General features: G+C 35.7%; 1 protein-coding gene across 17 annotated transcripts in view; it reads right to left on the bottom strand.

Moving 5' to 3' along the window:
• NKAIN2 (sodium/potassium transporting ATPase interacting 2) overlaps positions 1–13,512 on the bottom strand; it is a 1,060,472-nt gene that overhangs the window by 572,981 nt on the left and 473,979 nt on the right. For 15 of the 17 annotated variants that reach the window (XR_004742410.3, XR_004742419.3, XR_004742412.3 and 12 more), the window contains one exon: positions 95–232. The exons of 1 other annotated variant lie outside the window; for it this stretch is intronic. Coding sequence is in view for 7 of the 16 variants with exons in the window: in XM_035297728.3 (XP_035153619.2) it covers positions 95–232 (138 nt within the window). In the remaining 9 variants the exon portion in view is untranslated. Of the gene's footprint in view, positions 1–94; positions 233–13,512 lie in introns of those variants that run through there. One more of the 17 variants, XR_013534523.1, reaches the window with a different exon arrangement.

Below are 13,512 nucleotides of genomic sequence, written 5' to 3'. Positions count from 1 at the left end.
AGATAGAGTATATGCATAAGTTTTCAAGGCTTTTGGAGTTTGCACATCATTCTCTAGTTCAATCAGATTTTAAAAAGGCAGAAAAGGTACTTACTCCTGTTATGTAACGAGGTCTATATTGAATAGTTCCAAACAAACCAAGAATGACGATGATAATATGTACAAAATTTGCCAGGATAGGTGCCCACTGATATCCAAGGAAGTCAAATATTTGCCTCTCCAGCACACAAACCTAGAATAGCAAAACAGGATGGATAAATCAGAATGTGAGAAACAGCACAGTGGTGAGAGGAAAAAAGGATACAATTATTAATCACATTACAATTAGCAATTATAACTGTGTCACCGTATCTGGCATGTGTCTTTAACTAACAGTGAGAATGATATTTTCAGGTATATTTCAAAGGAAAACTATGGAAGCTGTGGATCTATAGCCACCTACAAGACTTTCAGGAATAATTCTGTGGAGGAATCAAGCAGTTTTCACAGGATGTCATCTTTGCAGTCACAGGATAAATTACATTGCCATGTGCACTGTCAAACATTTGAAGTCATCGACCAGCAAGTCCGGGAAGTCCACATAAAGAGTTTGTTGCTAGATCTCTTCACACGTTATTACATAAGTTGAGAATAGAACAGAGGAAGCTTGATGTGGAGGAAAAATAACTCTTTATCAAGAGTTGCAGCAAGAACTCTTTAGCAAGACAAAGATTTCTAGATGTGGATCTGACACTAAGTAGCTGCACTGGCCTACGTAAATCATTCCCTTCTCTGGGTGCCTGGTCCTTGTTTGTAAAATGAAGGACTTTGACAAGGTATGAAGGGTCCTTCTAGTCCTAATAGTGTTGGATTATAGATCAAATATGATGTTTTGTCATACGTAGTTACCAGGCAAAAGAAGGTCCCTCAAAGAAAAGTAGAACAATGGGAAACAAAAACAAAAATTAAGCATCACTGTTATAAAAGCAAGACACTTAAGTCCATTTAAATTATACTACTTTCATCTGTGCTCACAACAATAATTAAGACATATAAAAATCTAGGCAGTGACAGGAGAAAAAAACCAACCAACTAACCAAGAATAACAACAAACTGAGATGAGCAGGTGGTCTGGAAGTACCATTGTAGATCCAAAAGTGAGATATGGGGAGAAAGCAAGTATCATCAGATCCAACAAAGCAAATCAGAATGTTAGCTTTATTCTTCCTGCCTGCCCTCAGGGGGGATGATAATAAACTCTCTGTGTTCAGAGAAAAACATTGTAAAAGGACTTAATGCTCCATACCAAGATTCAGTATTTTATTCAGCCAGGTTTTCAAGGAAAATGAGGATTTAAAAATCCCTAAGTTCCTAACATCACTATGCTTTAATGATATTTCTTGTCAGAAGGAAATACTGACTCTCAAAAACAGGCAATGTGCTTTTTAAATTAAATATCTGTAGTGCAGTTTGAAGACGTCTTGAATGATCATTATTTCCACTGCAGTTCTTTAGCTGAGTAGCACGTTTTCCCATCAGGTGTTGAAAGAGAAAATAAATTCATGACAACTGTTTGCATAACACCTCTATTTTCTAAGGCACACTGGGCACCGTGTAATGGTTGTAGCAGTCACAGTCCAGCTTAGTCAAATCTTAATTCGCATTGCATCTTCAAGGTAATTAAAAAAACAAAAGAATCTTGATTTCTTTTATGCTGAAGCCATGATACTCATCAGAGTCTCACTAGTGGAATGCAATATTCTTACTGGTTAATAAACACAGACTGTCATAGAGCTTGAATATCACTTAACCCTTATAAACCTAAACTGTCTTCTGATGAACCCTCCCTTCAACTTTCTCATATAGTCAAAGTTTTGTATAAATGAGACCCATTTGTGACATTAGGCAGTATTACAGATGCCAAGTTAGAATCTGAATGGTACCACAAACTAAGTAGTTGTTCTGAGAACACTACTGCTAATTTTCTACATAAAAGTTCTTTTCTACATAGAATCCTCTCCTCCTTATCTTATGAATAACTAGTGAACAGGAATGTAAACCAACAACAAGAAACAACTGAACTATAAATTTGGAGCATCATAACTGTGGGGACACAGCAGGGCAAAAGTAGAGGATGGAACACATCAGTCAAAGAGTGGAAAATATCTCAATAAATTCACCAATTATGGAAGAAAATTACAGTCCTATTGTTAATTATAAAAATACAGGAATGATAAAATACTAAGTCTGCAAAACTGAAGTGAAATTGTCTCAACATTTATCAGGTTTGTTTTATGGCAGAACCAATTGTTTCTTCCTTACACGTTTATGCATATAGAACAAGCTAATGTGTAGTATATTGCATATAATATTCTGCCTTTTCCCCCTTTTTGATTAGTCCTATTAGGGATCATAAGTAGCCTTATCATAGGTTCTGCAATTTAGAGATAGGCCTGAAAAATTAAAGATTTTCTGAAAAGTTCAGTGAGCATAAGCAGTGGAACAATGTGTAGGAGTAGTTGCAGTCTTCGCTAAGGATTCCTTCCTGCAGGAAGACTATTAACTATGAGGGGCCTGTGTGGTGAGGCCTGGGGTACAGGGATGGAGAAAACACATTAGAATATCTACTGTATGCTGGGGATTTATGCTCTTCTCCAGGCATGTATTATTATATTGATTGATTCTACACAAAACTAAGGGAGGTAAACAGAAGTGCCCCATTTTGCAGACTAAGGAATCTAAGCTGTGGTGTGCTAAGTGATGATCTTGAGGTTACAGAAGTGGTTAAGTAGTAGAACAGGAATTTAGGCTTCTGTGCCTGGCCCCTTTGCTATGTCCCCACCTTTTCTATTTAATTCACACTTAGTCCAAAAAGAAAACAAAACTGTTTTTGTTGGTTGTATTGTAGAAGCCATGCTGGTTATAGAATATATGCTACTTTATTACCTTTTTTATTTAGAAATAGAGAATCTCTCTGATCATATCTGTCAGTTCATGACATTGTATCATCATTGGTCAAGGCAAAGTTCCTTTCTTGTTTAGGTTAGGTTAGTTTTTGCCTCTTTGAACCCATCTCAGTGTTAATCTGATTTGGGGGTCCTTTTTAATGTATTTACTTTTGGTCCTTATAATCACCTGACATATAAATGTATGTATTTGGCCTTGCAAAATATATACTGCTGCTGTTGATATCTGCATGTTATTTTCACATAAAAAGTCTTACAGTGTACATCTCTTTCATGTGTGTCTATTTTACTGTATATAAATTTTGGTTCCTTGTGTTTGGCTGGCACAGAGCACACCATTATAAATGCATGATTTGGTTGCTCTCAATTCTTTGCCACCACAAAGAATTTTCTTCCATTCCATTACTATCTTTATGAAGTTTTTATTTGTAACATCAATAGTGACTAATCTTTATCAGTTACTCTCTCTGCATCTATTGAGGTAATCATGTTATTTTTTTCTTTTACACAATGAATTGATGGATTTGACTGACTATTCAGTCAATATCCTTTTGTCATTATCCTTTTATACCTGGTAAAATCCCTACTTGGGATGGCATATTATTTTTAGCACATTTGCAGTTTGTATTAAATTTTACTTTTAAAATTTAAACAAAATAAAATTTTACTTGGGGTTTTTGTATCTATAAACTGAGGTTCACTGAAATTTCTTTTTCTCTCTTTTTCTGACACTGTTATAAAAATTACACTGGCCTCAAACCATAAGACAAAAATTGTATTTAATTTAATTTAATTTTTATTATATAAATGGATATATGTATGAGCTGTGTGTGTGTTTGTATGCTATAATATGATTTGGAAAACATGAAGATTACCTTTTTTTGCATCATAGTAAGTATTTATTTTAATGGTCATTGTTAATATAGTACAGTATGCTTAAGCTGGAAAAGTTTTTAAAACCTTTATTATAAGTACTATTAAGGACACATTATCTTACTTTCCATGACAATAAGTGTTCATAAGAAGCATCTGTAAAATGTAAAATGTCTTCAAGATAAATAAATTTACTGACTTTTCAAACTGGAAGAGAGTCACTCCATACTCCTCAATATCTACCTGAGAAAAATGAGCCCAAATAAGTTAATACTTTGTTAAACTAAATTTTAACTCTTCATAGGAGAGGATTTGGTCTAAAACAGGTTTGCTTCAAATGTCTGCATGGCAAAAGTGAGGCCTTTGTACTGGTTAGGCATCTAATGCTATTCAACTTTAATAATAATAAAATTACATGTAATTGACCATATTTTTTTAAAGGCCAAAATGATATTGTTAGATGTAGTTTTCCTCAACTGGTAAGACCTGGAATTAGTCTCCTTGAAATATTGCATTTTGTTCCTAATATTTCTTTATTTTTCTTCCAAATATTACTGTAATATATTATTTTATGTCCTTAATACTTAAGCTGCAATTGAAACAAATAACATAAAAGTTATTTGTACATTTTGAGGGAAATAAATGGGCTTTTGAAACTATCATGATGAAACAGGGATTTTTTTTTTAAAGGTGTGTTATTAAAGGCTGCAAACAACCAAATTCTGTTCTAGTGCTAAATAATAAATGGAAATTAAACTTATCTATGGGTGCCCTGTTCACTTCTCTGTGTCTTCTCTCCCTTAAGTATCTCCAGGTTTCTTCAAGAATCTGAGCTTTTGGATTGTTTCAACTCTCAAGTTTTTTAAGAAAGTGATAAGATAGACTCAGATTTCAATGTCAGGCCAAGTACAGTGCTCCCCTCCAAAGGCCATTTGCACTGACAAATCAGATTTCAGGGAAATAACAAACCTGTCAAAAGTTAAAACAATTCCAGGAATTCATAAAGAAATAATTTCCATTTCAGTTGTTTGCAGAGGAATAAAATGTACCTAACAAGTAAAATTAGGCAGTAAATAGCATCATACACTGACATGCACAACACATACGACATACAGACACATACTACCAGGGAAAATCCAAGATGGAAATTGAAATGGTCATAACCATTTCCAGGTTGTGTCCAAAGTCTTATTTCATCCATAGGTACCAAGAAAGTTTAGATAAACTTCCAGCCTAATACAGAATGGCCATGTGTTGGTGAGACTTTTGTCAATAAAAGTTGCTGCTAACGTTCGTTTGTTTTTTACATTTCAGTCAAGTATAGCCAATTTCCAGTTTCCAGTAGCATCTACTCTTTGTTTCTGCCCCATAGAGATCTTAAATCAACATTAAATGAGATGTAGAAAGTTTGAGTAGTGCATCCTTGATTCATATAAAATTTTGCTCCTTCAGCAGAAAAAGCTTGTCCTGTGATTTTGCCTTGGATTCGGGTTTCCCCTGTGCCCAACTCCCTAGTACAGTATTTCTGTTTCCTTGTCATCTGCTCACTTTGGTAAAACTGCTAATTTTGTGTTAATCTTGATGTCTAGGTTTATTCTGCCCTTCACTGGATCTTGCCACACTAGAGCTCATCTCTATTCCCATTGTTTAACTGCTTGGTAGTCCTAAGTAAACTATAGTCTTGAGTGTGCTGTGGGCTTGCCTGTTTCAGAGTCAGAAAGGATGCCCATGTTGGCTTCTAATTTTAAGCCAATGCTCAAGAAAGCTGTAAAGGCTTTAGAGATATTCTAGGTCTTTATAATATTGTTGAGCTGCTGTGCTCTTTATAATATTGCCTAAAATATCACAATATCACAAAGCAAAACTCTATAAATATGACTGATAACATTCTACCCTTAAGATTCTCTGTGCTGTTCACAGTGGACAAGATCAATGAGAACATATGTGCCAGCTTTTAAACATTATATGCAGGAGATATACTAAATATAATTTTGTTTATCTTGCCAAGAGATCTGATCCACATATATAAAATGAGAAGAATAAACTTGAAGTTGAGTCTGCAATGATTATACATGTAAAATAGGGACAAAGATAAAGGACAAAACACAGAGCTTCACATAATGGGTGTTAGTTACATTTGAATAAGTGGAGCTTCTCAAATGCATGTGTATATATGTGTACCTACTTGCTAGGGTGTGTGTGTGTGTGTGTGTGTGTGTTCATCAATAAAAAGAAAATAAAATTGTAAGGTATTATTAAAAATAATTTATCTTTCAAAAATAATAATTTATCTTAATTCAGTAGGACCAAGAATTATCTACCTTTTCCCATATAATTGCCTTTCTTTAAAAAAAAAAAGGAAAAAGAAAAAAGCAACAACTACAAGGAAATAAATCACCACTGCCACCACAACAAAACACCACCAAAACCAGCCATGGCCCTAACTACTCTGACGACACTAGAAGTCAGCATTTCATGGTGGTTCAGATTTCAAGTTTTAGAACTCGAAAATCATGTTTGAATTCTAACTTACTATGTGACCACAGGAGGCCCACTAATCTCTATGAATCTCAGTTTCTTCATCTATAATACGGGAATATTGTAATACATAAGTCCTAGGATTTTCATGAAGATTAGAGTGATAATGTCCATAGAATTTATTAAGATGCATGGATTGCATCTTAAAATGGATGCTATAATTAATTTATATTCCAGTACAAATTTGAAAACATGCTTTAGTGCATTATCATTCTAGATTTGTATTCTTGCCAGATTATTTCAGTTAGAGATGTTCAAATGTTTCTTAATCTATTGGTCTCAATGCAAATAGTATCATGACCCATATTTCCAAATAATCTCAAGTATTTGCAGGGAGTCTTTCTTGAAAACTATATTCCTGCCTGATTTAACACCACATATATTAAATCCAGTGTTATTTGATTTTCAGTAATAGGGCTTTTTTAATGTTAGTACTAAGGTAAAAGAACAGGCTTCAAACATCATTTCCTCTATTTCCACCTTCTCTCTTTCCACTTTTCAAATGTGATAAAAAGCAACATTTATTTTTAAAACTGTCTCCACAAGTTAGACACAATAAAGATTTCCAAGAAAATACTGGAGAAGATTTGGCACAAGTTCAAAGAAACCAAATAGAAACAAGAAGTGCATTTTCTCATAATTTGTATTACTGGAACATGGCATTTCTTAATATACCTTTTTGAAACACAGAGTCACATTTTTTCTGAGGTTAAATCAATAAGTTTATGTAAAGACCCATATAGAAGTCAAATAGTTAATTTTGAGACTTTTCTGCTATTTTGTATAATAATCCCATTTATACATAATTCTAAATATGCCATCTAATACTCTAGTTGTGATAACAGAATCATTTGTTATTTCTCACAGCTGTTCACTCTGCACAGCAATTTATAACCATTTCATAGTTAATACTCATACTATCAAAAGACAAGTTGATGACTAGCATATTATATGAGGTTAAAAAAGCAGAAAATTCTTCTAAAAATAATACAAAAGCAACACTAAAGCAAAAAAAATCATTTGTTTTTTGTTGAATTGGGCTTAAAAGGTCATGTGAATTCTTGACCCTTGTTCTGCATGCCCACATGCATAATTTTATAAGTGTGTATGGGAGTGTCTGTGTATATGCCTAATCACAAAGTATTGTTTAATTTTCAGTGATAGGGCTTTGTTAATGTTTAGATTTTTAGCTTAATTTTTTTAATCATAACATAAATGTCTCACCTGTTTTTGAATAGTGTATCTGCATTCTATGATAAAAATTATTAAAACATATCAAGTAGTTATATTCTGGACACTACAGTAAATACTTGAACTTGTTTTTAAGTTAATGTTTCCTTTTAAATCATGCATTTACAAGGATTATCTGCCATTATTTTTATTGCATGGATGAGGGAATCACATTGACGTTGAGAGAGAATAAATAACATGTCCAAGCTCCTAACTGTAGAGCTGTTATTTTTCACTTCCATGGCCATGATTTCACCCATATATCATTAGCAACTGAACATAGGAAAACCTTACGGTATTGTTCTCACTATTGTTAGGGCAGCTGCTTTACTATCAAATACATTGCTAATTCAATAAACCAGTAAATATAAGCAGTTCCTTGTTCTTGGGATGAAATGAAAGTTCAAAGATTCACTAATAAGTATTTTTATATATAACTCCAAGAGTTTGCAAATTCCTATAATCACTATGATGATCTTATAAAATAATCATGATTATTACTATTCCTCTATTATGACAAATTATGCAATTCATAGTACAGACTGGTTCAGAGTTAGAACAGAACATTTCTGATAAAAACATGAACTGAAACTTTCTACTATCAATGCAGTTAATAGAATAATAATACCACAGAGGCACCAAAATGACATTTATCTGGAGTTTTGCACTATAAAGTGATTTTATACCTTTGTAGCCTGATTCTCATTTATTAAGTTTAAAGTCTCCCTATACTCAGGTGAAATGAGCTGAAAAGATCACAGTGTAGGTCTTCTTAGTAGATGGATCACTGTTTTGATTTCTCTACAGAGTCTATAATTTTACTCAGTGGAAATCTAACTTCTCAGAAGAACCAGAACATATCAAAATGACAGCTGTTCTAGGTAGTTTTCATGACTCTCTCAAAGTACATGACAGGTAAGAGTTGGAAAATATAATGCATCCATTTGACCCTGAATTTCCAGTATTTTCACAAAAGAGTCTCAACTGATACAAGGTCAAGCTAATACATAAATTGGTTACATATTCATAACACAGAAACAAACACCTAATGTTTGAAAGACAGTGGCCATGGGCTTTTAAATCACATATTCTGCAAGCAATTATAGAATATCGTAGGTATTGAGCAATGCAATACACTATTTTAGGTACTAGTCAGGTGTGTAAAACCAAATCAGTGATAAGATAAATCAGACATATTCATGTCATCTGACAGAATTAGTTTTATTCTATGATATATGCTAATATCTGAAATGGTATATTAGTCCATTTTCACACTGATATAAAGACACTACCTGAGACTGGGTAATTTGTAAAGAAAGGAGGTTTAATTAACTCACAATTCTGTATGGCTTGGAGGTCTCAGGAAACTTAAAATCATGGTAGAAAGTGAAGGGGAAGCAAGGCATGTCTTACATAGCAGCAGTAGAGAGAGAGCAGGAAAATTTGCCATTTATAAAACCATCAGGTCTTGTGAGAACTCACTCACTATCATGAGAACAGCATGGGGAAACTTCCCCCAGGATTCAATCACCCCTACCAAGTCCTTCCCTCTACATGGAGATTACAATTCCAGATGAGATTTGGCTGGGGACACAAAGCCAAACCAAAATCTCATGTCTTTTTTACATTTCAAAACTGATCATGACTTCCCAACAGTCCCCCAAAGTCTTAACTCATTCCAGGATTAACCCAAATGTCCAAGTTCAAAGTCTCATCTCAGAGAAGGCAAGTTCCTTCCACCTAAGGGCCTGTAAAATAAAAAACAAGTTAGTTACTTCCAAGACACAATGGAGGTACAGGCATTGGGAAAATGTTCCCATTCCAAATGTGAAAAATAACGGCAAAACAAAGTGGCCACAGGCCTAATGCAAGTCTGAAACCCAGTAATTAAATTTTAAAGCTCTGAAGTAATCTTTTTTGACTCCGTGCCTCACATCCAGGGCACAATGATGCAAGGGCTGGGTTCCCAAGGCCTTGAGAAGCTCTCCGCCTGTGCTCTGCTAGGTACAGCCCCCATGCTGCTTTCATGAGCTGGCACTGAGTGGCTGTGGCTTTTCCAGTTTCATGGTGCAACCTGTCAATGGATCTACCATATGGGGTCTGGAGAACAGTGGTCCTCTTCTCACAACTCCACTAGGTAGTGGGCCAGTAGGAACTCTGTGTGAGGAGCTCTGCATGAATATCTGGGCATTTTCATATATTCTCTGAAATCTAGGCAGAGTTTCCCAAAGCTCAACTCTTATCTTCTGAGTACCCATAGGCCCAACACCATATGAGAGCCACCAAATCTTGGGGTTTGAGCACTCTGAAGTAATGGCCTGAGCTTCACCTTGGTCCCTCTTAGCCATAGCTGGATCTGGAACAGCTGGGATGCAGGACACCAAGTCCTGAGGCTGCACAGAGCAGCGGGGACCTAGGACCAGCCCACGAATAATACATAATTTCCTCTTAGGCTTCTGGGTTTGTGATAGAAGGGGCTGCTGTGAAGGCCTCTGATATGCGCTGGAGACATTTTCCCCATTGTCTTAGTGATTAACATTTGGCTCCTTGTTACTTATGCAAATTTCTGATTTCTCCCTAGAAAATGGGTTTTTCTTTTCCACCACATTATCAGGCAGCAAATTTTCTGAACTTTTATGCTCTGGTTCCCTTTTAAACACAGGTTCCATTCCAAACTATCTCTTTGTGAGTGCATATAACTGAATGCTTTAACAGCACCCAAGTCACTTCTTGAATGCTTTGCTGCTTAGAAATTTCTTCTGCCAGATCCCCTAAATTATCTCTCTCAAGTTCAAAGTTCCACAGATCTCTAGGGCTCGGGAAAAATGTTAGCAGTCTCATAGCTAAAATATAGCATGAGTGACCTTTACTTCAGTTCTTAATAAGTTCCTCATCTCCATTTGGGACCACCTCAGCCTGTACTTCATTTCCTTTATTACCATCAGCATTATGGTCAAAACCATTCAACAAGTCTCTAGGAAGTTCCAAATTTTCCCACATCTTCCTGTCTTTTTATAAGACCTCCAAATTGTCCCAACCTCTGTCTGTTACCCAATCCTGCATTTTCAGGTTATCTTCATAGCGACTTCCTATTCTCCAAGTACCAATTCACTTTATTAGTCAATTTTCAAAGATTCTACCTGAGACTGGGTAATTTATAAAGAAAGGAGGTTTAATTAACTCATAGTTCTACATGGCCAGTGAGACCTCAGGAAACTTACAAGCATGGAGGAAGGGGAGGGAGAAGCAAGGTACCTTTTACATGGAGGCAGGAGAGAGAGAGAGCAAGGAAAAGCTGCCACTTATAAATCCATCAGATCTGTGAGAACTCACTCACTATCACAAGAACAGCATGGTGGAAACCACAGCTGGGATCCAACCATCTCCAACCTCCCACCAGGTCCCTCCCTTGACACATGGGGATTACATTTGAGATGAGATTTGGGTGGGGACAGAAAGCCAAATGATTTTAGGGCAGAAATTTTCAAAGCACTCAAGAGGGCCCAGGTGTAGCTGTTCAAATGATAGTCTTTACATGAATCTATATGTTTCAATCCATTTCCATCTCTCTTACTGTTTATTTAGCAAGTATACACAAACAGAAACCTCAGTATGTGGCTAAATTACCAATACATAGAAAAGCAGATGAGGAATGGGTTGCCTATATATTAATAGAAACTTTAGGAATTGGGTAGCATAAGTTGCTAGGTTTATCATCAGCAGCATCTATTTGTTTGGTACTGATTTTGTATTCATTGAGAGCTCAGTAAAAGCCAAATAAAAATAGCTTGCAGTGTTCTTATTTTCATGTATCATATGGTATTGCTTTCTCATAGCAAATGACTTTCTCTAGAAAAAACTAGATTGCTATTTTTTAACAGTACAATCATATTAAACATATTAAGGCTGCCATCTGGAGAATTCGAAATTTGTCAACTAGGTAAAAATGCAGATTTCTTTCTAAAAAGTTGATAAAGAGTCCAAAAATATGCCTCATATATCATTATCAGAGAAACAACATACAGACAGCTTTCCATTTGGATCTTGATAAATATTTGTGTGTCTTGTTTACATTTTTATTTTATGAATTCAAAGCAAGGTAAAATACCACTCCAATAGTCCTGCTCTCCCTCTTTTAGCTGCCTTCCACCCATTTGAGGCAGTGAATTAACAATGTTATTACCATCATGAGCTGTTTCCTGTCATTCAGACACTATATTTAATAGAATTGCAGGTGGAAGTGTGTGGGCTGTTGTCGTCAGGAGAAGAAGGAGATGGCATAGTGACCTGCAGGCTGGTGTCTCCTCTGTCTCCCTTCCCTCCCATCTGCTCTTTCCCTCCTCATGCAAAGGCATCAGCAGAGGTTTCAAGACAGTGTTTCTTTGACTAGAGCAAGGCTGCTATATGGAGATTGTCAATCAAACCTCTCAAACTCTAGGTGACGTCTCTTTTGTAAAATTTAATTTCATAAGGATGGGAGATGAAATGACAGCCTCACTTACTCTGACTGCTAAAGGCCAATCAAGAGCTGAAGTGAAAGCAGAAAGGTTACCGAGATCACTACCATGTACTGGTAGTCACTGTGGCAGTGTCTTAGAAATTGCAACTAGAGGCCGGGTGCAGTGGTTCACAGCTGTAATTACAGCACTTTAGGAGGCCAAGGTGGTTGGATCACCTGAGGTCAGGTGCTTGAGACCAGCCTGGCCAACATGGTGAAACCCTGTCTCTACTAAAATACAAAAATTAGCCTGGTGTGGTGGTAGGTGCCTGTAATCCCAGCTACTCAGAAGGTTGAGGCAGGAGAATCGCTTGAACCTGGGAGTTGGAGATTGCAGTGAGCCAAGGTCACACCATTGCACTATAGCCTGGGTGTCAAGAGTGAAACTATGTCAGAAAGAAATAAATAAAAGAAAGAAAAGAAAGGAAAGGAAAGAAAGAAAGAAAAAGGAAGAAAGAAAGAGGGAAGGAAGGAAGGAAAAGAAAGAAAAGAAGGGAAGAAAGAAATTGCCACTAGAACTACAAGAGACTATGATTTCAGATGGCTGCAGGGACGTTTTAGAATTTTTCCATGAGGCACATTATTTCTAGCATGGTAAATACCATGTCTCCTGTGCCCTTTAAAGTAATCATAGTATTGAATTCAACACAGATATGGAGATGCTGTTCTGAAAAGACATAGTCATAATATTTGTTTTCCTGTTGTCAGAGGTGCCTGTGGCTTTCCATGGGTGAGTGTAAGAAGACATGATATTTTCTATCGGCTTTAGGAGTTCTACCACAGACTGTATTAATGCAGCATAGATAAGTGGTACAGGCACAAAATGGTAAGCTTTGTCAAGGCATCTTAACCATGGAAATTCAAAGCATTTCAAGCACTGCAAAATTTTATATACACTTCCTCTATGTGTACACATATTTTATATACTACTATTACTATTAACAGTATTACTCTAAGCATTGTGTACATATGAACTTATTTAATAAGGTAGGCAATAGTACAATGGAGGAAATATTATTTCCATTTTAAATATGGTAAAACTGAGGCGGAGGGCAAGGTTAATTTGACCAAGGTTATATGGCTGTTAACTGGTAAAGATGATTTGTCTAGCGCCCAAAGTTTGAACCATTATGATATCCCTTCAGAGGTGGTATTAAAATTTATATGCTGCAGATGTAGATACTGCATATGTAGAATAAATGTGTATATACATAAAATATGTATGTTGTAATATATACAAATGTGTGTACATGTATATATTTCATTATATTTTGCTTTCAAGTATAATTTTTCTAGTCCCATGAACTCATCATGTCATTTCTTTTCAGTGGGTTTATCGATAAATATGATACAACACCACAAAACACCAGCTAATAAAAATGTGTAAGTAATAGAGTGGTTTTTCCACTTCACATAGTGCTCAGCATG

Source organism: Callithrix jacchus, chromosome 4, assembly GCF_049354715.1.
Source record: "Callithrix jacchus isolate 240 chromosome 4, calJac240_pri, whole genome shotgun sequence".
In the NCBI taxonomy this organism is placed as follows: domain Eukaryota; kingdom Metazoa; phylum Chordata; class Mammalia; order Primates; family Cebidae; genus Callithrix; species Callithrix jacchus.
Note: the sequence above shows the minus strand (reverse complement) of the source record. Positions and strands in the feature narration are given on the sequence as shown.